Source organism: Anarrhichthys ocellatus, unplaced genomic scaffold, assembly GCF_004355925.1.
Source record: "Anarrhichthys ocellatus isolate YVR2014 unplaced genomic scaffold, GSC_Weel_1.0 scaffold29, whole genome shotgun sequence".
NCBI lineage: Eukaryota > Metazoa > Chordata > Actinopteri > Perciformes > Anarhichadidae > Anarrhichthys > Anarrhichthys ocellatus.
This window is the reverse complement of record NW_022280059.1, coordinates 3,889,666-3,911,357: the sequence shown is the minus strand read 5'-3', so window position 1 is coordinate 3,911,357 and position 21,692 is coordinate 3,889,666. Positions and strand designations below refer to the sequence as shown.

Here is a 21,692-nt window from a genome sequence, read left to right as displayed (position 1 = left end):
TCTAAAGGTCTTCTAAAAAATCTTGTGGTAACTTTTAGAGAACCTTTGGAGAAACTTTAGAGAATGTTCCCTGCAGATTTTCTAGGTTCTCAAGAGGAAAAGTTCTCTTACGGTTCTCTGAAGGTCATGTCCAGAGAACCCTCAGCCAACACTTTCCGGACGGACCGTTCCCTTTAGATACTCTGAAGGTCTTCTAAAAATCCTTTCGAGAACGTGTTGATAATTTTCTTTGAAGGAAATTCAATCTGGAGGGACATAGCCATCTTCGGAAATATTTACAAATGAGACACTCTTCTGTTCTCAAGAAAAACCTACAACTAACAACAATGCATCATAAAGCATTAAAGTGGTACGTGTAATGTCCCTGGTTTGATTTGGCTATAAAAATATTCGGATGAGAACCCTCAGAGGACATTTCTGAAGGTTCTCGAAAGGTTGTAGAAAGGGTTTAAAACACCTTTGGAGAAACTTCAGAAAACCTTTAGGGAATGTTTCCTGAAGGTTCTCTGAGGGGAATGTCCACTTAAGATACAGTTGCTCAATAGCTTATAAGATTCGTGTTGTGTTTCAAGAAGGGCGTGGACCTTATGGTTGGATTGATTATACAAGTATTGTGTACTTTTCTAGGGGTTTAGACTCTGGTACATATACTCTAATACAATGGATTTCCTCTCATTAGTTCTGCACTTAAGAGTCCGTGACAGAGGTACCTGCAGTGCCACTATTTATATTTACATAGGATGAGATTTTTCTTTTGCAGTAAATAAGAGGGAATCTGAAAGCTAATTGACTTATCAGTTGATGTTTACTGAGGAGACACCAATATTTACAAATCAAAAATTTTGGTTTGTATTATTCTGATGTTCCAATAATTTGATTTTGTGCTATTTTTGAACAACTAATGTAAGTCTCATAATGATGGTGGGTATGGATAACTTTTTCTGGCAACCACAATGTGCAACCTGTAGCCATTGCTCCTTGTTGAAGAAAACCGACTTGATGATATATATATATCTCTGTGGTCAGTGTTAGCCTTCAGGAAATGTCCAGTCAGCTCCATGAGTGCCACACTGAATAGTGTTTGTCCATTTTATTAGCATACGTATATATTCTCTGCTTTAGCAATTTCGCAAGCAAGCTAACTTCCAGATGTTTTAATTTCTAATCCTTGTTTTTCCCCCTCGCCTTCTGTTTCCTAATCCTTGCTACCCAAGTACTGTGGAGTCAGTCTGTCAGAGGATAATGACTGGAATTATTGTGAAAAGTAGCTAAAAGGGACATACGTAAACCCATCCATCCATTACCTTTAACCGCTGATCCTTGGGAGAGGGCGTGGGTCTGGAGCCGATCCCAGCTGACATCAGGTGACAGAGGGCCAGTCAATCACAGGGCGAACACATAGAGACAGACCACCATTCACACTCACAATTACACCTATGGGCAATTTACAGGAAGGAAGAAAACCCACACTAACACGGGGATAACATGCAAACTCCACACAGAAGGGCCATTTTCGGCCAGCAGGTTCGAGCAGCCTTACATATGTAAACCCTTTATAAAATAGATAATTTATTGTGTGACCAAACTAAAAATATAAAAAAGGACTGGTAATTTTTTTTTTACAGTAATCTCAGCCAATTCATACTGACAATGTTTCATTAAGATGAATGAAAAATAATTTCAATAAGAGAAAAAATCAAGAGGGAGGAGCAGAGAAATAACAAAGTGAGAGATCTTCATCTAGATTTTTGATAAAAAAAGAAAATACTAGCTCTGACACAGAAGATATATCAAGACAGATACGGAGTTCAAGGGGGCTTTGCATTAATCTCACGTTGTAATGACAGTTTAAGGTTTTGGTATTCTGATGAATTCCAGGATTGGACTTAAACTGCTTTCATTTTGTTTGCTGGTCTTTAATCTTCTAACCCTGCGTTCTTAATCAGAACTCAGAGCAGGTTTTTAATCTCGCATGAATGAGGCCGCGGATTATAGGCCTCTGACCTTGCCATGTCGCACAGCTGCTTCCTCCTCAAATCAAGTTTCTCTTCCTGTGTAGCTTGCAAAAGAGGATAATCTTACTTTTTGCACTACAATGCTGTAAAATCCAAACTGTGAATAAAAGACACAAACACTGGGGAAGAATCCTAATTTCTGAGAGAGTCAATCAAAAACAGGTCCAATTCATAATGACATCAACTTGAGGATTTTCTACAGATGTGTGTCATGATATCTGGTCTCTGTGGCATTTCATCATCTAATCCTTTTGACTTTTGAATTAGATACAACACCACTTACCAAGTTTAGAATCGAAGCTTTGTTTTTCAGTATGTGTGAAGGTTGACTTCGAATAGATAGGTTCAAGTTTGATTAGTGGCTTCAGGGTTGCCTGTGTAATTACCATTTTAACCTTGAGGACTGTGTTCTGAGGAACACACAATGCTTTTTCCTTCACTGTCCCCAATTGCTACAGCCAAGGTACTTAATTTAACACATCTTTATCCTAGTTTGGGTTAGGGGTTAACTTATTTACAAGAATAAGCAGCTAAAACAAGAGGGGGGTATGGTGGCTTATAGTGAGCAAGTGAGCATCACGCTCAATCAAACTGTTTTTTTCGTTTGTAATTCTATTGATGTCACTTGTGCATTGATCTAAGATGGCTTACATGTGCATTGATGTGTTAAAAACAATGCTAAGTCTGCATAAGAACTGGGCTGCTGTGATGAAAGAGAGAGGAATGATATAAGAAAATACTTCAAACTGTATGACTATTTTTCTTTATAAAATGAAGATTAGCTTGTTACAACAGATTTCTATGAAAGCACTTTGAAAAGCAGCCAAACACACGTTCCATGCAAGAAGCTAAAGCAGTGATTTTGTCAGATCGGAGCATCAGAACCTCTTGTTTCTTGTATATCTGATATATTTCATCAATTTGGTGCAACACTCACCACATGAATGAAGGTAACCTGCCAGTCCAAACACCACCTATTGGTACCAAATGTATCTGCAGCAATATGTCTACATGGGGACCTGCACATGTAGACATGTGGGCCCTTTATAGGCAAGTGAGGAATATCTGCCACAGTTTTGGTGTTTGTGCCAAACGCGGGCAATTTACGCTACAACTGCAATTGCATGTTATGTGTAGAGCTGGTTTAACAATAACTTGCGCCCAATCTGCAGCCTGCTAAACATGAACATTTGTGAATAACTAACAAGTCAGCTCTACGAGTTGCTCTGTTTGTAGAAAAATCAAAGCAGCAAGTAAGGCTACACAAACAGTGTATGTTTGTTTGACTAAAAAAAAAAACAATGATTTATAGTATAAGAAATACAAATAATTAAACATTGCTTTTTATGTTGTACTGATTTATAATTATAACTCTGGACTAGGTTGGGAAGGCATCTTCCTTACATCTACATACTGAGCCTTTTAACTCAGTTTGCACTGCTTGGTTACAGGGATGGCTGTCATACACACTTAACTTTATCCAATTTCCTGTCTGCAGAGTCTCTAGATCCCTTCACACTTTCATTGCATAGATCATTTCATCAGCCTCATCTGAGTCTGCCTTTAATTTCCACTCTAATCTAGTCATATCTACAGTCTTCCTAATGATTCTCTGTAGTGTCTGTAGATCAAATAACTCTACAGACAACTGTTCATTTCAAACTGCAAGATACAAGCAGTAGTATTACCCAAGATCCTTTTGATATCAGGTGGCTGTACATGGTGTCTTTTCCTAATCCACGTTCATAAAACCTCAATCTCATGTAACTTTTAGGCCACAGTCATTTTGTGAGTCAGCTTCCTGTTCCTCATTTAGAGCTCCGGCCCAACTTTCTAGTAACAGTTTTGTTACGTTGATTATGTCATGTCCCCCGTTGATGACTGAACAGTCTGACATCAGCGACAGTACATGCGGTTTCAGGTTAGTTTTATCTCCTCTTGCAGGTACATCACAGAAGGAACAATTAATATTGTTATCGTGCTCTAGTCAGTAAATTAAGGGTCAGTATAGCTGATGAGGTATATTACGTTATACTTCCATCTATTGGCCAAACTGTGGTACTGTGCATCAACAGAGGGGGAATATTCTTTTTGTTGGAAAAAACAAAACAAAACACTGAATGTTACAAAATGTTGTTTATTCAAATCTGTAATCCATGAAAGCATGAATAAAAAATATTCAACATGAAGACAGACATTAATGTAAGAGAATGCCATCAATGTGGGCTCTGGGTTAATGTGCAAAAGTGCTTGAGACAAGAACATAAAGAGATTGCCTTTATCTTTCTGTATTCATACAATACCAGCGCATAAGGCACGTTTTGCATCAAATATCATAATTTCCTATATGTTCCCCTGTAACACTTTCATTATTCCTCAAACATCACGAGAAGCTGACAGTTGTTCATCCAAACTATGTACCGGCATTAAATAATGCTGCCGACAATTTATGTTAGCTGTAACAATTCCTCAACTGTCGAAAAAAGGTTATGTTAGTACTGCGCATATTTGATCAAAGAAACAGCACTTAACACTTCATGTACAAAATACATGAAGTGTTAAGAATACATTAATTATGAATATAATTAATGAGCTCAAAATTAAACAAATATCATATCTTCATAAATGTGTGTATGTGTGTGAGGTCGGTATGTAGTGAGAATTATTTCAGCCATCAAAACAGTCGGGTTATGAGTTTCTTTGTTTTAAGAACATCCTATTTTAGAAATGGAAACATTTGGGAATGTGTGCACTTTAAAAAAGATGAACACTAGATTCTGTGTTTACTACAGTGTAATGCATATTAGGAATACAGCAAAGGAAATGTGACATTTCTCTATGCCACTTTAAGATACCAACATCAGACCGAAAATCATTCAGTGAAATACACAGACAAGCATATCAATCCCGAAAGGAGATTGTAGTATATAAAGTCCACCCCCTGCTCTGTGGTTCTGCAAGATTAGAAATGACGATGGAAATTGAGTCCAATTATAAGCTGTTGTTCATGTCGAGACAGACATTGAGCAGAGACGCAGAGACTGGGCAGCTCTGTGGAGAAACTGCCTCCTCTGTCTGTGTGCCAGCCTCTGATGCAGCCGTTTGAACAGAGTCTGCAGGTGGCTCGCTTGGGTCACACTCTGAAGAACTTACTATTTTGATAGTGATCTGGGACTCATCTTTACCCAAAATGTGAGGGGAGTAGACGGGGGAGTCTGGTGAGGAGACCTTGGCGAGAAGCTGCAAGTGGTCCTGATCAGAGCCAGCTTCGAAGCTAACGCTCTTACATAACCCGCACAGACTCTGTCGCGTCTCCTCCAGGTTGTGCTCCAGATCGGTTCGCTCGTGCAGCAGTCGCTCTTTCTGATTTTTCTGTAGAGAGAATAACAGTTAAGTACATTCACTTCCTTGACTCCTTATCATAACATGCATAACTGTGAAATGAAAGGCTCACTCAATGGAGCGATGCAAATATTTAGGACAGGATCGTAATTATTTTTTCTCCGTTTCTTTGTTCATGCTTCTTTCTCTTTTGGTCTGATCCAGTCTGTTTAATCTGTAAACCTAAATCTACCATTCAACTTTCCACAGGTGATACAGGATTTACACCCAGGAAATATCTATGAAGGAGGGGACAAGATGCTTGCTGTAATAAATTGTTTTTCTCTTGTGCTTTTGATTGGTAAGTGCACCTTTTGGTCTGATCTGCTCATATAACCCTGCCATTTAGCTGTGCAGCAAAGTCTACCATACAGATATTTTGCATTACTTTTTCAGTCGATACATTCTCTTGGATTTGTGCTCCAATTACTTAGCATACTGACCTCTATTGTTTTTTTTGTTGTGGCAAATGAATAAGAGGTGAAAGGAGGGGTGGAGGCTGTGCCAGAAACTTTTTTCGGAAGACAAAAGTACTTCCATCAAAGTTGCTGCAGTTCATACTGGTCATAAATAGAGGCCAATAATGGTTACAAGGACAGAAAATTCAATCATATTATGTTTGTCAACAGAAAAACAAGACGTATTAAAGGCAACTTACTAATCTTTTGATTTCACATTCTAGCTGGTATATGCTGTCTAGTTTCCTCTTTCGGCAGCGCTGGGCAGCCACGCGGTTTTTGCTCCGTCGACGAACATCATGGACAAATTCAAGCTGATCTTGATTCAAGTGATGGTGTCTCAGAAGCTGCTGGAAGGCACTCCGGCTCAGGGCTGAGATCTGCTCCACAGGGAATGGGAGCTGAATCTGTAGAGTGCAGTGTTTAAGAGTTAGATGTATTCTACTTGATATCTTAAACTGTCAAAAAACAAATATCAGCTGTGTATCAAAATGACCTCTGCTGCTCTTTTGTTGTTGGCTTCAGTATCTCCATCTGTGTCCAGCTCTGAGTCGTCCCCAGAGTTGAGCGAGGAGGACATGTAGGGGCTCTTCTCTGACTGGGACAGGCTGTCGGTGCATGGAGCCGGGTCGTCACCTGTCCCAAAGTCCCTGAGGAAGGGACAGTCTCCTACACTGGAGCTCAGGTCCAGCTGCTTAAGCCAATGGAAGTCTGATGCTTTTGCCAGATTGTGTTGGTCCATTGGTTCCAACGGGAGTGGTTGAGCCTGAGATGGACATAGGTCGGACCAAAATCCCTTTGCCAGATGTTCAGCTACCTCCCTCTCCACGCTGCTCCTCCCCCCATTTCCCTCTTCGTGACTTAGAGCAGATAGTGTATGGTCTGGAAGATCACCTTCCATTTTCTGTTCAAGGCCAGCCTCACTCTGCTCTAATAACTCATGGCAATCATCCGCCCCTGATGTGTTGAGTGGACATGAACCAGGGTTGCAGTCGGTTTCAGCACCAAGCGTCTCCACAGGCTGCTTAACTTCTCTGCCTGCTGGCTCAATGAGTTCTGGCAGATTCATATCCCCGGGGGTTGACAGCTCACAGGGTAAGCCACAATCTGCCAAACTCAACTCACTTTGATTACACACATCTCCTATCTCTAAACATTCTGTCTCGCAGAACTGAGAGGAATGATCTGCTTTGGCAGAGTCTGGGCATGGCAAAGACAACATGGGGCACACACCATTGGCTGTTAACTCCAAAGATAAGGGGGGCATTTGTGGCCCACAATTCTCCAAACAAAAGTGCTCTTCCCCACTGTTCGTCTGACCCTGTGCACTCTCAGGACACTGTGATGGGAAATCTGTTTGTTCATCCCCTCTTGAAGGCACTGAGCTGTGTGACTCCAATGATTTTGGTTGGCTGCTTTCTGCGCTCGGGCTAAAACTGGCACTGGGATCTCGGCTCAGACAACAGGCTCTACGCCTGACCTCTTGTGACGTTCTTTTGCCGTCAGAAAACTTTGGGATGAGAAAATCAAAGCATGCGGACTCCAAATCACGAAATCTTAAAAACTCAGCACTGCTGTGAATGGCACGAATGTTTTCTTTGGTGAAGAGGAGCTTTGATGTGTAGGCAAATTGAAGCAAAGGTTCAAACCCCACAATGGTCACCTGTAGGGAAACAGAATCAGCAAATTGTTGAGGTACCGTAAAACATACACCATAACGTAGATATAACAAACTACTGTACAATAAAATACTATAATTTCAACACACTATATAGGTGACCAGCTAATAAAGGAACATAGGAAATGCAGATCATTAGCGTTGTTTCATACATGCCCTGAAATGTATAACTTATTAAGTAGCCTATACTACAGTACAAAAATCGACAAAGCTCAAAACAGCATCATCTCGCAGAAAAGCTTTCTAGTCCACGTGTTGTAACATTTTAGCCATTCACAGAATGAACTTGGCAGAATTTCATTGATGAGCTCTCTTCTTTCAGGATGCCCAAAAGTGCATTATTGACATTTTTCCACATATCATTCAGATGAACAGCAGGACACCGACCTCCTCGGGCAAGGTGATGATGGGATTCTGTCTTGTGACATTGGCAACCTTGCTGTGGAAGTAGTCACTGCAGGAAGCCAAGACAGAGCAGTGGGCCCGGAAACTCCTGTTTTCTACCACCACCGTCACATCACACAGAACATCCTGCTGCCTCTGATCATCCAGACGCTGGAGAACATGGTCGCTGTGCACTGCAGACTCAAAGGTGAACACCATGGTTCAAAAAGGCTCAGCCTGTGTGACAGAGGGAGCAGGGTGAAGTCAAAAAAGCATCACGATCACACGCCATTTGTAAAAATTGACTACACTATAGGTTCTAGTTGCAGTGATTAGTCAATGTTCAATTAGTGTGTTGACAAAAAACTAACCTGCAACAATTTTGTTGTTTGATTGGATAAATTGATTTAATAATCCATAGATAAACCAATACTGAAACAACCGTTATTTGCAGCCTAGGTGGATTCAGTCCTAAGCAAGGGATGTGATGTTACATCATAAACAACCACCAACCACATTTTCATGGTGAGGGTTAGCATTTCAAGAAATCTCATCTACTTCTTAATGGCATTACTGAAATAACATATACAATTATGTAAAATGGCTGCAATGTAACATTACTTTTTGTTACTGTCTATTACCACTTTGCCACAAGAACAGGTTACATAATAAATATTATGGGCAGCAGAAACAGGACAGGCACATGTTCTACCCTGATGCAGGACACTGTACCTGCTCATTCAAAGCAATGACATGCTCCAATCTGACTCAATGACGGTGGCGCTAAATACAATAACTTATGTTAACATTGTACTGACTGGGATAAATAATTAGCTAGACAGCTACTCGTGAGCTGACAGTTAGATGCCGAGTCAACGTTAACTACAGCAGCCAGGGCAGATTTCATTTTAACTTGGGCAGCAAGTTTTAATGCTGACTCATGTTTAGCCAAGTTACACAACTGGGCCTGGAGGCGAGTCGCAACCAATAATATCCACATTTACGACAAGACCACTATGTTACTAACGACTGACAACACTTACATTTAGATGTAAATGTAATGGTCGACAATGATATCTAAACGGAATGGCTTTACGCTAAGCTAGGTTAGCGATGACTACTGTACCGAGCGATAACACTTTCCTGTTGTTGACTACAATTTAAAATATTCCGTAACATTCATTTTTAATCATTTCTAAAAGGCCACATGTTTACTGACCTGTTATGTCAGCTAGATAACACTGCCATTGGTGAGTTTTGAGTAGAGATGTTTCTGGACATCCGGAACCAGACTTTCCTCTCGTCATGTGACAATCTGGATCCAGGAAAAACTGTCAGCACTTACTGCGCATGCTCAGTGCAAGAACCAAAAAAGCCAGCCGAGACGGGGATAAAAATCCAATTTTGAAGCATTTCATTATGATTTCATTACATGACATTGATAAAAATAGACATAAATATGTTTTACAAATGATGTTCCCCCAACATTTCATTTGCCTCCTGAAATTGATTTTTGTAATGCCAACAAATCCAACACCACAATCTGTTCAATGTCCATTCTGACTTTCATTGCACACCTTGCAATATTCAGTGAGTGTGAGAAACATACAACTGGTCCTGTTTATTACTTGAAACACTGTGTAAAATCCCTGTGATGAAAATGTAAACTTTACATCAAATGTTCCTTCTGTATAATCAACATAATTTAATCACAGCCCAGTTTGAGTCACAGAGAAATCTGGTCGGTTAACTGATCCCTTATACTGTGGAGCAGAAGCAGCACGTTGGTTTGTTGGATTTCCTGAGTAGTGAAGCACCGTTCGATTAGAGGATTCTTTCGTAGAAGAGGAGGTAGGCTTGGCAACTCTGGACTTTACTCTCGCTCACAGGTTGAACACACGAGTCGCTGATATGGAACCAGGATCCTCTGGGTGGCTCTACATGTCCTAAAGGAGAAGTGATGAGTTAGTGGAGGGCTGCATAAAACATTAGGATCAAGTTATTATTACATTTATTGTCATGCCAGAGTACACCTGCCTTCAGCTGTAAGTTCGTTGGATGGGGGTTTATGGCACTCAGGTCGCGCTTTCACATACGCCGTGTAATGACCCGACCTCATTGTTCCGCTGTGCTCTACGATACCGTACAAACTGTACAATATTTGAGTATTTCCCTCTGTCAAGTTCTGTTTGGAAAGAACTTTTGTTAATGCCCAGACTACAATAAAACAATGATACATTTACAAATAGGCCTATAAGTTTATTGATAATTAATAAAAGCTGTTAATCCCAATATTTACCTTTAACGCACAAAAGGGAGCTAGATCCAGTATCAGGGGGAAATGGACGTGTCTGTTCACCTTGCAAATACTGTATCCATTCTACAGGAAAACAACAAAAGTCTCATTAAAAATCCACAAAAAGGAAGTGTTTCACTGCATTTGAAAATACAAAAAAAGATCGAAACTAAACAAGGTGTTATTTTCTTTAAATAGTTGGTTCACAGTTGGGTGAATAACAACAGCTTGACTGACAGGATCAAAGGTCTTACCTGTTGAAACCTTTTTAAATGAAGGGTAAGCACTGGTGGGGGAGAAGAGATCAGCATTTGCTTCAAGGCATCAGTGTAGACATTCTTCTTGGATCCTAATCAAAGCACAAATAAAGAAGATGAACTTCATAGATTCCAAAATGTAAAAGTGAGTTGTTTTGAGAAAACAAAGCAGCAAAACATGAATTATTTGTGATGCACAAAAAAACCACATCAGTCAGATACATTTCACATACCTCCAGCTTTGTCTTTGTTTGGCTGCCGTTTAGTGCAGGTAACACATAGCAGGCTGTTGTTCTGTGTGAGGGTTTCCACTTCTGTGAAGTGGAAAAGGCACGACTGGACTGAACACTCCTGTTTCTCAGGGGCTGTTCTGGTAGCCAGTGTGCGGAAGGCCAGCTCCGGGTCCTGACTTACTACAGTGTACTCTTTAGCCTCCAGTGGCTCATCTTCACTCTCCATAGTTGTATCTGCAGCATCAGGTTCTTCTATGAAGGCATCATCCAGGGTTACTTTCTCTATTTCACTCACCAGCTGTGTGTCTTCTCTTTCCAGATCCATGTCAGATGATCTGTCATCGTCTAAGATACTGTCCTTTGACTGCTGCTCATCAGATAAGACAGTAAAACGGTTGCTGACCGATGACGTAGCCAATGAGTCGCAGTCTATCACTGAATCCTCATCCTCCTCCTCTTCGTCCTTCTTATCCTGGACTGGGTCGAGGTTCTTCTGGTCCTGTTCAGACACACTGATTTGTGCAGGGTTCCCCTCACTTAGCGAGGCTTCTTCATGTGTTGCAGTGTCAGCATTTTCCATGTCCTTTGCATCTGCAGTAGGATCGGTCTGTTCACTCTCCGTGTGGCTCGGAGAGGAGAGACTGTCCAAAGTGACTCTGCCTTCAATCTTCTGCTGCCTCTTTTGATGCTTTAAGCCAAGACAAAGGAAACAATACAAACTATTTTCTTTGTTCTGCACACTTATTCAACACGCATCCATCAAAATGATGAATTAAGGCAAAAGAAAGAAACCTTATCTGTATATGTTCAGTGAGGTACCTTTGCCTGCTTCTTTGCCTGTTTCTTTGCTTTCTTCTGCTGGTATTTGCTGCCAGACCCGGTGGGAGTGTCATCATTCCCGTTTGTCAAAGCAGGGCTGTTTCTGTCATCCTGGGTCGACTCACTGGTGCTCTGAACTGCTTTTTTCTGGTTCTTCTTTCTGTATGCCTGAAAGATGCAGTCACAAGAGGGTACATGCATGCAACACAAATAAAACATGAACAAGTAATTGCTCGACGAAAAACAATCTTTACCTCATCAGAAACCGGAAGGGAAAGGTCCAAAAACATCTCTGTGACTACAGACACCTGTGAATTCAAAGCAGTGGCCATTTAGCGTGACATCGACATACAGTAATACTGACAGGTTATCCTACATTTTCCTCCACAGTACATACCGTTTCACACTGCTGACACATTATAGTACTGGTCGTTTTCCCGCCAAAAACTTCGTCGACAATGTTTTTTGGAAATCCATTTTTTTCGTACTCTGAAATCAGAACTTAATTGTTAGACGGCCACATTTAAATATTAGGTGTACCAATATTGTATACTTTACTATCTTTTTTGCTCAACTTACTTTGACTACAAGATTAAAGTTTAATGTATAGCCCGGTTACTTACCTTTAACTAGTGTTTTCAGCTGCTCTCCATCTGTGCCTTTTCTAGATTCTTTCAATGCCTCCATGATCCCTGAGCCTACTCTCTGTAGATACAAAGACAATCTTTAAATGCAAGTGATCAAAATAACCTTTTGATAAACCATACAGAGGAACTCTTGTCGACATAAGATGTACAAAACGTTCACAGAATCCTCATCATTTCAGCCTCTTAACACTGATCGCATTCTTATAAAACCTCCGCTCTGTGAAAATGAACCGACCTATCGGAGAACCTTTCTGGGAAAGCAAAATCCCTAAGGTCATTAAAGGAGAGGGAACAAGTGCTATTTAGCAATGAGTCTTTGCATCTCACACATAACATGTCCTCGACTACATTTAGAATCTGAATGACTTGGCGACAATAAGCCTGAAATAAGAAATATAAGTGCACAGTGCAATACATATCAGCTGGTTTATTCACTGCAGTACTGTTCTGCTGTCAATACATTATACAGCCACGTAACACATAGCCACTTGGACAGCTACAGAGTCCATTTCAATTGTAAATCGTTCCCCAATGTGAGATATAGAGAGATTCATTTAAAACTAAAAGCATACTTTGATCTCCTCCGCTCGCATCCCATCCAGAAGGTAGCGCAGCAGCTCCTGGCTATCTTGCTGCTGAAATCCTTTGAACCTGGCAGCCCTGCAGAAATGAGATGAGACAATAATGAACAACACTAGATGCAGTGATGCCAGGAAGTACATTCTAAGCACATGTTAAGGCTGAGCTCCACCTCAATTTGTAGTTGCACTCACTTTTTACAAACTTGTGTGAACAACTCCCGCGGTGTTACCACACCCTTCTTGGATTCCTGGATCTCGTTGAGTAGCTGACACATAGCCAAAGTCAGGGAGCCAGGCTGGCCTAACTGCATGACAATAGGCGCCTGCACACAAAATAAAAACAAGTCTTTGAGTAATAAACAGTGTAAATTAAACATCATCTTTACAGTTAAAAACAAACATAAAAAAAAAGAATGGCAACACACCAGATCCGAGGAGGCAACGGGTTTAATGTTAAGACTAATATTCTCTTCTGTCACTTTGTTGAGAGTCTGTCTTAAGAGCTGCGTTTGAGAAAGATTCTGGAAAACACAATGACAACAATTAGCAATAACTCACAACTTCTCTCATTTCAATTCAAGACTGACATCTTATAAAGCACCATCTTACCTGAATGACTGCATTGAAGAAACATGTGTTTCCAAGGTTGCTCAGCCCCTTTACTGAAACACCACTATTGTCTTCAGATGTGCCAGACTTTTTTGATATCCCAACACTCTCTTTCTTGGCGTTTTTCTTTTGATGGCCCTTCTTTTCATTGTCCTCGCTCTCCTCTGCCTTTACAGTCTCCGTCTTCTGATCAACTTCCAAAAAGCTGTCTTCTTCCTTCACTCCTAAATAACCAAACATGGTGGACATGGTGATAGAGACATGTAATTCCAATAATACAGTGTGACTTAAAAAAAAACTAGATGGACTTACTGTTCTGTGGTCTGTTGATGGGATCTGCAGAAGTTTGCTTTTTTAGGCTGGTCACCAGCTGAGCCAAATGTCCGGTACTGGAGTACTGGACTTCAGCATCACATATGTAACACCTGCAAGTTTGGAAAAACATTAATTAAGACCGAGTACGTCTCATTTCAAACAACGTATGCCTCTGCGATTAACACACCACAGCAACATACTCACCACACACTCCAGTTGTCCAAACTGATTACCAGGCAATGTGGATCCGACCGAGGAGTCTCATAATGTTTAATGGCATGCTGGTCCTCAGAGTTTCGTCCACATCCCTGGTAGAAATGCATCTGGCTATTTAGCAAAAAGTCACTCCATGCACTTTAAAAATCGTATTGATAAATGGGTTGAATAAACTCACTATATGGCCACATTTCAAGCACATCCATATGGCTATCGTTTCCTTTTCCTCTTCAGAGTCTTGTAGCACGGTGGTGCTGCTATTTTCTTTGTTTTCTTCATGCTTACAATCCTGGCATCTCGTCCAATCAGAATTCCCTGAGAGTTTCTTTGAAAGAGTTTGTTCTGTTCCCTTTTTTATGTGCCTGCAGGATGGACCTATGAAGATACAAAACACGCATAATGTGGCAAAGTCACCCTAGGCCTTCTACAGGTCGTCATATGACATTAAGATGGTGATACATTCACTTTGATACATTATTTTGTATTATATATTTGCCTAATTTATGATACATTCTTTACCTGCCAGGTCAATGTCATCGTCCTCTCTGGAGCTCTTTCCCCTTTTCTTTCCCATTTTCACCTAACGTTAAACACAATCACAGATGAATGCAAATTAGACACAGCAGTCACATGTGGTTTGGCTAAAAACGTTAGCTAGATAGAATTACAATGCTGCTTAACCCAATTGAGTATAAATGAATGTAACGTTTAAGTCAATGACCATCCTTGGGGTCCAGTCAACTTACTGTCACAAACGGAGCCTAAAACCTTCACAGTTTACAATTTCGTTAACTTTGCAAAGATCAATTCTCTCATCCGGACACAACTGAAAAGGTGTCTACAAAGTTTCAATTTCGCGAAAAAAAACACTCCCCTGATTTGGCAAAAAAAAAAATCCCAGCTGACACATGTAGACAACAGAGGAACAGAAATGTGACGGTAACGCTGTTTCGGTACGTGTGTTTCCTGTGTGCGTCGCTTGAAGCAGTCCGAGTGGAAACAACGCTCGATTACCGGCGTGCAGTACTAGCAATGTGATTGCAGAAGTTGTCCAGGTGTCTGTACTGTGTTAAGAACCTCATGTATATAACTTTTAATGTTATACGCTTGACAATACTTTGAGGGACACAAATTGAATGTGGAGACAGAAAGCCGTTTAACTGCGATTGTTTATGGTGAAGATCGACGCGCTAGTTCGCCTTTATCAGCATGTCTTGCTTAGAGTGGGCTGAGTCTCAGCTTGCAGAGATAGAGCTGCTGTCCAGCATGTTTCCCACCCGGGAGGAGCTGGAGATCACAGACCAGCTGGCTCTAGCTGAGCTCAGGGACTATGTGGAGGGCTCAGCTTCAACAGACAGCCCCCCTTCATCCAGACCTCAGTTTTTCATCAAACAGAAGCTGGACACTGCAAGCATGGAGAGGGTAACTGAATAACCGACTGTCATAGTATGCCATTGTGATTTAAATATGTCCCAAAACAATTATTTTCTTATTGTGTTGCTCCACTCAGACGGATGTCGTTCTATCCTGTGCTTATCCATCTGAATATCCCAGTGTGTTACCAGAGATTACAGTCCGGTAAGTCAATATCCACATTTGATGTGTGGTGCAGGTGAGGAACTCTTCACATGCAAAACAAGAACGTATACAACTAATTTGCTTAGTTTGTCGTAATTATAAAATGGGCACACTTGTACATTTGAAAACATCTTGCAAAACAGCAATATAACATGTTCATATAATGCAATGTTGCCTAGAGATCTCGTAGAGAAGATGTTATGCATGCACTGTATATCACAATGCAAAATACTGCAGTAGCAGTAGTTGATGTGTGGAGAAGGTGACAGACTCTTCACATGCGGACAAATAACTTTCATAGCTAATGTGTCTGGATGGTTATAAGCATAATTATACAATTAGCACACAATTGTTTCTAGAAAAACAGCAACCTAACATGGTCATGTAATGTTAGGAAGGTCAGTAGACACTTTAGAGATCTGTGTTGAATGCGCAGGCTTTTCCAAAAAAAAGAATTGAACCATTTTATAAAACGTCTATATCAAGAAGACTATATAACATATATATATAAGACTAATAACTCAAGCACACACAATTCAACTTTAACATTCTGTTGGAAAAAAACTTTCATTCCATAAGTTGCAAAGCCTGAACTGCAAAGAGACGCAAAAAGAAGCCAACGATAATTATATAATTATTGTGGCCTCATGTGAACATTAACTTAATTTACATAGACGAACAACAGACTAATGACACAGAGGAAAAGGTTAATGTGACTTTAAGAAAGCAAGAGGTTATTTTCTACTGTTATGGCTTTGTTGGAAGTTAAGGAATCTGCAAGATTAAATATAGATAACATGCAGTAGATGTGGACTGTATACTTCATGAATTTGTTGAGCAGTAACATTAATTTGTCTTTTTTTTTCTTTTACAAAACAAGTATGAAAGCTATTGTATCAAAGGGGTGGGATGACGCATATCAATCTCTGTTGATGAGTAGTGGAAATCACTGCTTGTGTGGGAAGATAAGTCTCTGTTTATCCTCATGTGCACTTTCTTATTAGATGGCCAGTATCTGACACCAATCATAAATCTAATTTTCATAATCAAGATGAATAAACTTAAAATGTTGCCTAAAGATCTAGTAGAGAAGAGGTTATGTATATGTACTGTATATCACAATGCACACTACTGCAACAACATTAAAGAAAAAAAACACATCTTGTAAGTTGCTTTCAGAGAATATTGTATTGGGAGTAGTCATTTATGTATATTGATTAGTAAGCCTATCAACCTCTTAAATATCTGTTGTAGTTATTTGAGCTATGTTGTAGTGCAAATCTTAGCTTCTTCAAGATTTTTATTCAAAGTTCTCTAGGATGGAAACTTCTAACTCCAAATGCCCTTGAATGTTCTCTGAATCCTTCTTACAGAATGTTTTATTCGTGCATTAGGTGTGCCGGTCTCAGCAGGGCCCAGCAGACAAAGCTCCACACAGATCTTAATGCATACCTCATGGAAAACTGCCAGGGAGAAGTATGTATGCTCTCCGCTGTAGACTGGGTGAAAGACAACCTGCATCTCGTCATTAATAAGAGCTTACCAGCATCAACGGCTTCTAAGAAAGAGTCTTCCTCTCCACGGCCACAGGAAGTGTTCAGCCGACTGTGGATTTACAGCCACCACATCTACAACAAGACGAAAAGGAAGAACATCTTGGAGTGGTCCAAGGAGCTGGGCCTGTCCGGATTTAGCATGCCTGGGAAGCCTGGTATTGTCTGCGTGGAAGGTTCTCATTCTACCTGCGAGGAGTTCTGGTCCAGGTATCTTACGTGTTGTTATTTTTAGCAGTTGATGTCACAGCCAGAAGCCTGCTGAGGGCCCAGGTTTATTATTTTTCCAAACCTTTTTCCCATTTCACAGAGTGAAGGTCCTGACATGGAAGAAGATCATGATTCGACATAGAGAGGATATTCCCCTTGATCGTAAAGGCGAGGACAGCAGGGCTGTTGAAAGTATAGACTTCCTGCGCAAATTCACTGGCTTTGAAGAGGCAATGTTTGACCCCCATGGGAACAGAGGTAATCACATGGACCTTGGGCAGCTCTACCAGTTCTTAAACGAGAAAGGCTGTTGTGACGTCTTTCAGATGTATTTTGGCATTGAAGGGAGGTAGTGTTTAGATCCACGGAGAATAGGTATACATACTGGTGCCTTGTCATTGAAGTCACTTAACTGTTAACTTAAAAATTGATTCCTTAATTACTGTTTTAGTTTTTTTTTTCACATACAAGCACATAAATAAATTGTAAGCTTGTGGTCACATGTCACTGACATAACTGAATAAGCTTTTCATAGATGTTGCTCAGTCGGTACACCTGGGACTTCATTGGGATAAAAGGCAGAAAGAACATTTCTGCAATTTTGAGAAACTAAAACTTATTTTTAGCTAATATGGTTTTCAAACTGAGGCATTAAAAAGATGTTTATCGAGAGGTTTCTCGAGGAACTCGGTTATATTTGCAATTTTAATACCCCTTCAAGGATCACACCTTGCCCTAGGTGTTTATTTTCTCAAATGGCACCAGGTTGTATTACTACCAGGCTATTATAGGATTTTCAGGTCTGATACCACAGTAATAATTGGACAACATAGTCAACAATATGGTAGATACCTGTTTTTGAAATCTGTTGATTTTCCTCCTGTGAATTATAGATAACATAACCGTGGAAAGACTTTCTCCAATTTCCTTTGAATGATTTGTTCTGAGATAAATTGTGCCTAATTGTGGAGTACACTTTGGTAATCAAAAAACGTGGTTATTGAAGATGAATATCATTTTCAGCCCATTGAGATGAAAATTTCAAAAAGCAGTCATAGATTTGTATGTGCATTATTACATTATATACTGCATATTTGAATGATGTAGAAATACTAAAGATTATCTCCTCAAAGGAGTTTGAACCCTAGCTGAGCATTTGGGAGTTCACACTTTGTTAAAAATGAACTGATGAAACAAATGAAAATCAGCACATTGTACAAAGCTAGTAGTAGTATTCATTAGTTGCAGGTATTGCATTGCATTTACTTGCAAACTTGCTTAGGCTACAATGCCCAACAGATGGCAGCGTTATGTAACCAAAGTTGGAAAACCTGAGCCTAGATGTTTCTAGTACAATTCATAACCTGGATTTAAAAAAAACAAAACAGTATTTACCTCAACTTAAGCAGTACAATCATGATTTGGTTAAAATAATTGCAAGGCTCTTTTGAATCAAATATGAATGTAATGATTTTAAAAAAAAAGTTTAACTTTTATGAATATCAATGCAAATTAAAATGCTACTTTTATGATGTAAAATGGCAAGTGGGTTATATCTGTGGACTTTCACAACAACAAGACACTAACAAGGACATTCTAAAATAGCCCACACTCCTCTTCATCATCTCATTTGTGCATCTGTTATAACACTGATTGAGCTTTTTAAAGTATTTATCATACAATTGGTAACTGATGAACAGATACCTGACGCAGAGATGGCCACGACGTGGGGTGCTCATTTGATTTGAGTTCCATGTCTCCTTTGTTCTGGGGGATGCTGGTCAGCTTGTAGTCTCCTGTTCTGCTATTCCTGGTACTACGTGTTTTCGCTGTGCCCTCAGAGAGTGGATACTTCAGTCAGACCTCTAACTTGCTTCTTCAGAAATGTTGGTTTATCGAGGAGAGCTCAACTCTCAGGTGCATCCACGTTCCGGTTTTCCCCCAGGATTTGTTAGTCTAAATCCGGATGAGCAACCTCTTCCGCCCCCTCATCTTGCGTTTCTGGTTCTAAAAGCCCTTTCTTAGTAAGCATTTCTAGAGTAAGGTCTCTAGGCTGAATCAGTCAGTTGATGCCTTTATTATAGCTGCAGTGTATATTACTAAATACATTCATTTACATGCAAGAGCATTACATAGTCTCTATCGCACTAACAATTATACAAACATCAACACGGATCAATGTATAAATACCAGCACATTCATTCAGTACAACTATTAAATTGCAATGCATTACAATTAAAAATCTGAATCATGGTCAAAATAATGTCGAAATGACAGATTGCTCTATATCCAATTTTCTTTGCGCCATGGGAAAAAATAATGATAGTTTGTGCAAGTTTTAAGGGGACATATGAAAAACTCGGCGCACAAGTTAAAAAAACCTAAAAGGCCCTCTTTAGAGCCTGTGTTTGACTTGTACACTCTGGGCTACTGTAGAAACACAGTGGTGCAACATGCATCACGCGGATTCTGTAAAGAGGGACCCGCTCCCTACGTAAGTATGAAGGGCTCATTCTAAGTTCACGAAAACACAACAATTCTTAGTTTCAGGTTATTATACACTTAAGAAAACATAGTTATGAATATTATATTCCACTTCTGCTAATAGATCCCCCTAAATTCTACACGCTTTGCCTTTAAGTTTGAGTTTTGAGCAGATCGAGAGCCTCTACTCGTTAGCTCAGAGCTGAGCTAAAACAAAAAGCTCTCCAATGGCAGAGAAGAAGCATTGTAAATTATCTTAAATATCAATCAAACTTCTGAGAAAGAATGAGAAAACTTAAGAGGGTGTATTTAGACAATGCGTCACAATGGCGTTGATTTCCTATCTACAACTTTTACCGCTTGTTTAAAAAGAATCTAAGTGGTTTCAGAGAAACAGTTATACTGGCCTGGGAGCAGCAGGATATACAATAATGAATCATGAATCATGAACAAATCATAGCATGCAAAAATGTTGTTGAATATCAAAATACTTAACAAAGATATATCAAACACAAGTACACAAGGTTTATGAAGCATCACCTCGACACATAAATTAATCAAATCATCCATCCATCCATCCATTTTCCTCCGCTTATCCGGGGTCGGGTCGCGGTGGCAACAGGCCAAGCAGGCTGACCCAGACTTCCCTCTCACCGGCAACATGTTCCAGCTCATTCTGGGGGATCCCGAGGCGTTCCCAGGCCAGCTGGGAGATGTAATCCCTCCAGCGTGTTCTGGGTCTTCCCCGGGGTCTCTTCCCAGTTGGACGTGCCTGGAAAACCTCCAGTGGGAGGCATCTTAATTAGATGCCCGAACCACCTCAGCTGACTCCTTTCGACGCGAAGGAGTAGCGGCTCGACTCCAAGCTCGCTCCTGATGACCGAGCTCCTTACCCTATCTCTAAGGCTGAGCCCAGCCACCCTACGGAGGAAGCTCATTTCGGCCGCTTGTAGCCGCAACCTTGTCCTTTCGGTCACGACCCAGAGTTCGTGACCATAGGTCAGGGTAGGAACGTAGACCGAGTGGTAAATTGAGAGCTTTGCCTTCCGGCTCAGCTCCCTCTTCACCAAGACGGTCCGGTGCAGCGCCTGCTTTACTGCTGCAGCTGCACCGATCTGTCTATCGATCTCCCGCTCCATCTTACCCTCACTCGTGAACAAGACCCCGAGATACTTGAACTCCTTCGCTTGAGGTAGGCACGCTGTCCCCACCTGGAGGGAGCAATCCACCGGTTTCCGGCAGAGCACCATGGCCTCAGATTTGGAGGTGCTAACTCTCATCCCCGCCGCTTCACACTCGGCTGCAAACCGCCCCAGTGAATGCTGGAGGTCATGATCCGAGGAGGCTAACAGGACCACATCATCTGCAAACAGCAGAGGCGATCCCGAGACCCCCGAACCTGACGTTCTCCACCCCCAGGCTGCGCCTAGATATCCTGTCCATGAAAGTCGCGAACAGGACCGGAGACAAAGGGCAGCCCTGGTGGAGGCCAACACCCACCGGGAACGTGTCTGACTTATTGCCGAGAATGCGGACACAGCTCCTACATTGCTCCTCTTGAATCTGAGGTTCGACAAACGGTCGGAGCCTCCTTTCCAGCATTCCCCGGGAGGCTGAGTTGTGTGATACCCCGGTAATTCGAGCACACTCTCCGGTCCCCCTTTTTGAAAATGGGAACCACCACCCCGGTCTGCCAGTCCATGGGCACTGATCCCGACCCCCATGCGACATTGAAGAGGCGTGTCAGCCAGGACAGCCCAACTATGTCCAGCGCTTTCAGCATCTCAGGGCGGATCTCATCCACCCCCGGCGCCTTGCCACCGAGGAGCTTTTTGACTACCGCGGCGGCCTCTGCCAGGGATATGGGTGAGCCTCCCCCTAGATCTTCAGGCGCTGCCTCCTCTGCAGAGGACAGGTTGGTCGGGTTTAGGAGTTCCTCAAAGTGCTCTTTCCACCGCCCGACGATGTCCCCTGTCCG

The 21,692-nt window shown here is 41.2% G+C and overlaps 3 protein-coding genes across 5 annotated transcripts; 1 reads left to right on the top strand and 2 right to left on the bottom strand.

The window, feature by feature from the left end:
• Positions 1–3,850: 3,850 nt before the first annotated feature.
• On the bottom strand, positions 3,851–9,236 carry LOC116392318 (transcription regulator protein BACH1-like). 2 transcript variants are annotated; one of them, XM_031863654.1, is made up of 5 exons: positions 9,136–9,236; positions 7,920–8,153; positions 6,351–7,517; positions 6,055–6,261; positions 3,851–5,387 (listed from the first exon to the last, which is right to left on the bottom strand). In XM_031863654.1, the coding sequence occupies exons 2-5, from the start codon at positions 8,133–8,135 to the stop codon at positions 5,007–5,009; spliced, it is 1,971 nt and encodes a 656-aa protein (XP_031719514.1). In that variant the 5' UTR covers positions 8,136–8,153; positions 9,136–9,236; the 3' UTR covers positions 3,851–5,006. The 2 variants fall into 2 exon arrangements, 1 of the variants encoding a protein (XP_031719514.1); XR_004213325.1 differs by having other exon boundaries at positions 5,316–5,387; positions 5,840–6,261.
• Positions 9,237–9,300: 64 nt separating this feature from the next.
• usp16 (ubiquitin specific peptidase 16) lies at positions 9,301–14,924 on the bottom strand. 2 transcript variants are annotated; one of them, XM_031863653.1, is made up of 18 exons: positions 14,636–14,923; positions 14,409–14,469; positions 14,068–14,264; positions 13,878–13,981; positions 13,671–13,783; positions 13,359–13,582; positions 13,175–13,270; positions 12,942–13,072; positions 12,741–12,828; positions 12,145–12,226; positions 11,919–12,010; positions 11,776–11,829; positions 11,522–11,689; positions 10,703–11,390; positions 10,467–10,561; positions 10,216–10,296; positions 9,954–10,101; positions 9,305–9,862 (listed from the first exon to the last, which is right to left on the bottom strand). In XM_031863653.1, the coding sequence occupies exons 2-18, from the start codon at positions 14,461–14,463 to the stop codon at positions 9,741–9,743; spliced, it is 2,538 nt and encodes an 845-aa protein (XP_031719513.1). In that variant the 5' UTR covers positions 14,464–14,469; positions 14,636–14,923; the 3' UTR covers positions 9,305–9,740. The 2 variants fall into 2 exon arrangements, with proteins under 2 accessions (XP_031719512.1, XP_031719513.1); XM_031863652.1 differs by having other exon boundaries at positions 9,301–9,862; positions 12,942–13,270; positions 14,636–14,924.
• On the top strand, positions 14,893–19,705 carry rwdd2b (RWD domain containing 2B). The gene is made up of 4 exons (XM_031863655.1): positions 14,893–15,311; positions 15,400–15,467; positions 16,862–17,230; positions 17,331–19,705. The coding sequence occupies exons 1-4, from the start codon at positions 15,099–15,101 to the stop codon at positions 17,581–17,583; spliced, it is 903 nt and encodes a 300-aa protein (XP_031719515.1). The 5' UTR covers positions 14,893–15,098; the 3' UTR covers positions 17,584–19,705.
• Positions 19,706–21,692: the final 1,987 nt, after the last annotated feature.

Excerpts from the sequence above, each read along its gene's own strand:
- LOC116392318 (XM_031863654.1), bottom strand. The coding sequence starts at position 8,135 with ATGGTGTTCACCTTTGAGTCTGCAGTGCACAGCGACCATGTTCTCCAG. Across the intron at positions 7,518-7,919 it reads TCATCACCTTGCCCGAGGAG|GTGACCATTGTGGGGTTTGA; the intron begins GTCGGTGTCCTG and ends GTTTCCCTACAG. Across the intron at positions 6,262-6,350 it reads ACAACAAAAGAGCAGCAGAG|ATTCAGCTCCCATTCCCTGT; the intron begins GTCATTTTGATA and ends TGCACTCTACAG.
- usp16 (XM_031863652.1), bottom strand. The coding sequence starts at position 14,463 with ATGGGAAAGAAAAGGGGAAAGAGCTCCAGAGAGGACGATGACATTGAC. Across the intron at positions 11,690-11,775 it reads CCCTTCCGGTTTCTGATGAG|GCATACAGAAAGAAGAACCA; the intron begins GTAAAGATTGTT and ends TGCATCTTTCAG. Across the intron at positions 9,863-9,953 it reads CAACGAACTTACAGCTGAAG|GACATGTAGAGCCACCCAGA; the intron begins GCAGGTGTACTC and ends CTTCTCCTTTAG.
- rwdd2b (XM_031863655.1), top strand. The coding sequence starts at position 15,099 with ATGTCTTGCTTAGAGTGGGCTGAGTCTCAGCTTGCAGAGATAGAGCTG. Across the intron at positions 15,312-15,399 it reads ACACTGCAAGCATGGAGAGG|ACGGATGTCGTTCTATCCTG; the intron begins GTAACTGAATAA and ends TGCTCCACTCAG. Across the intron at positions 17,231-17,330 it reads TGCGAGGAGTTCTGGTCCAG|AGTGAAGGTCCTGACATGGA; the intron begins GTATCTTACGTG and ends CCCATTTCACAG.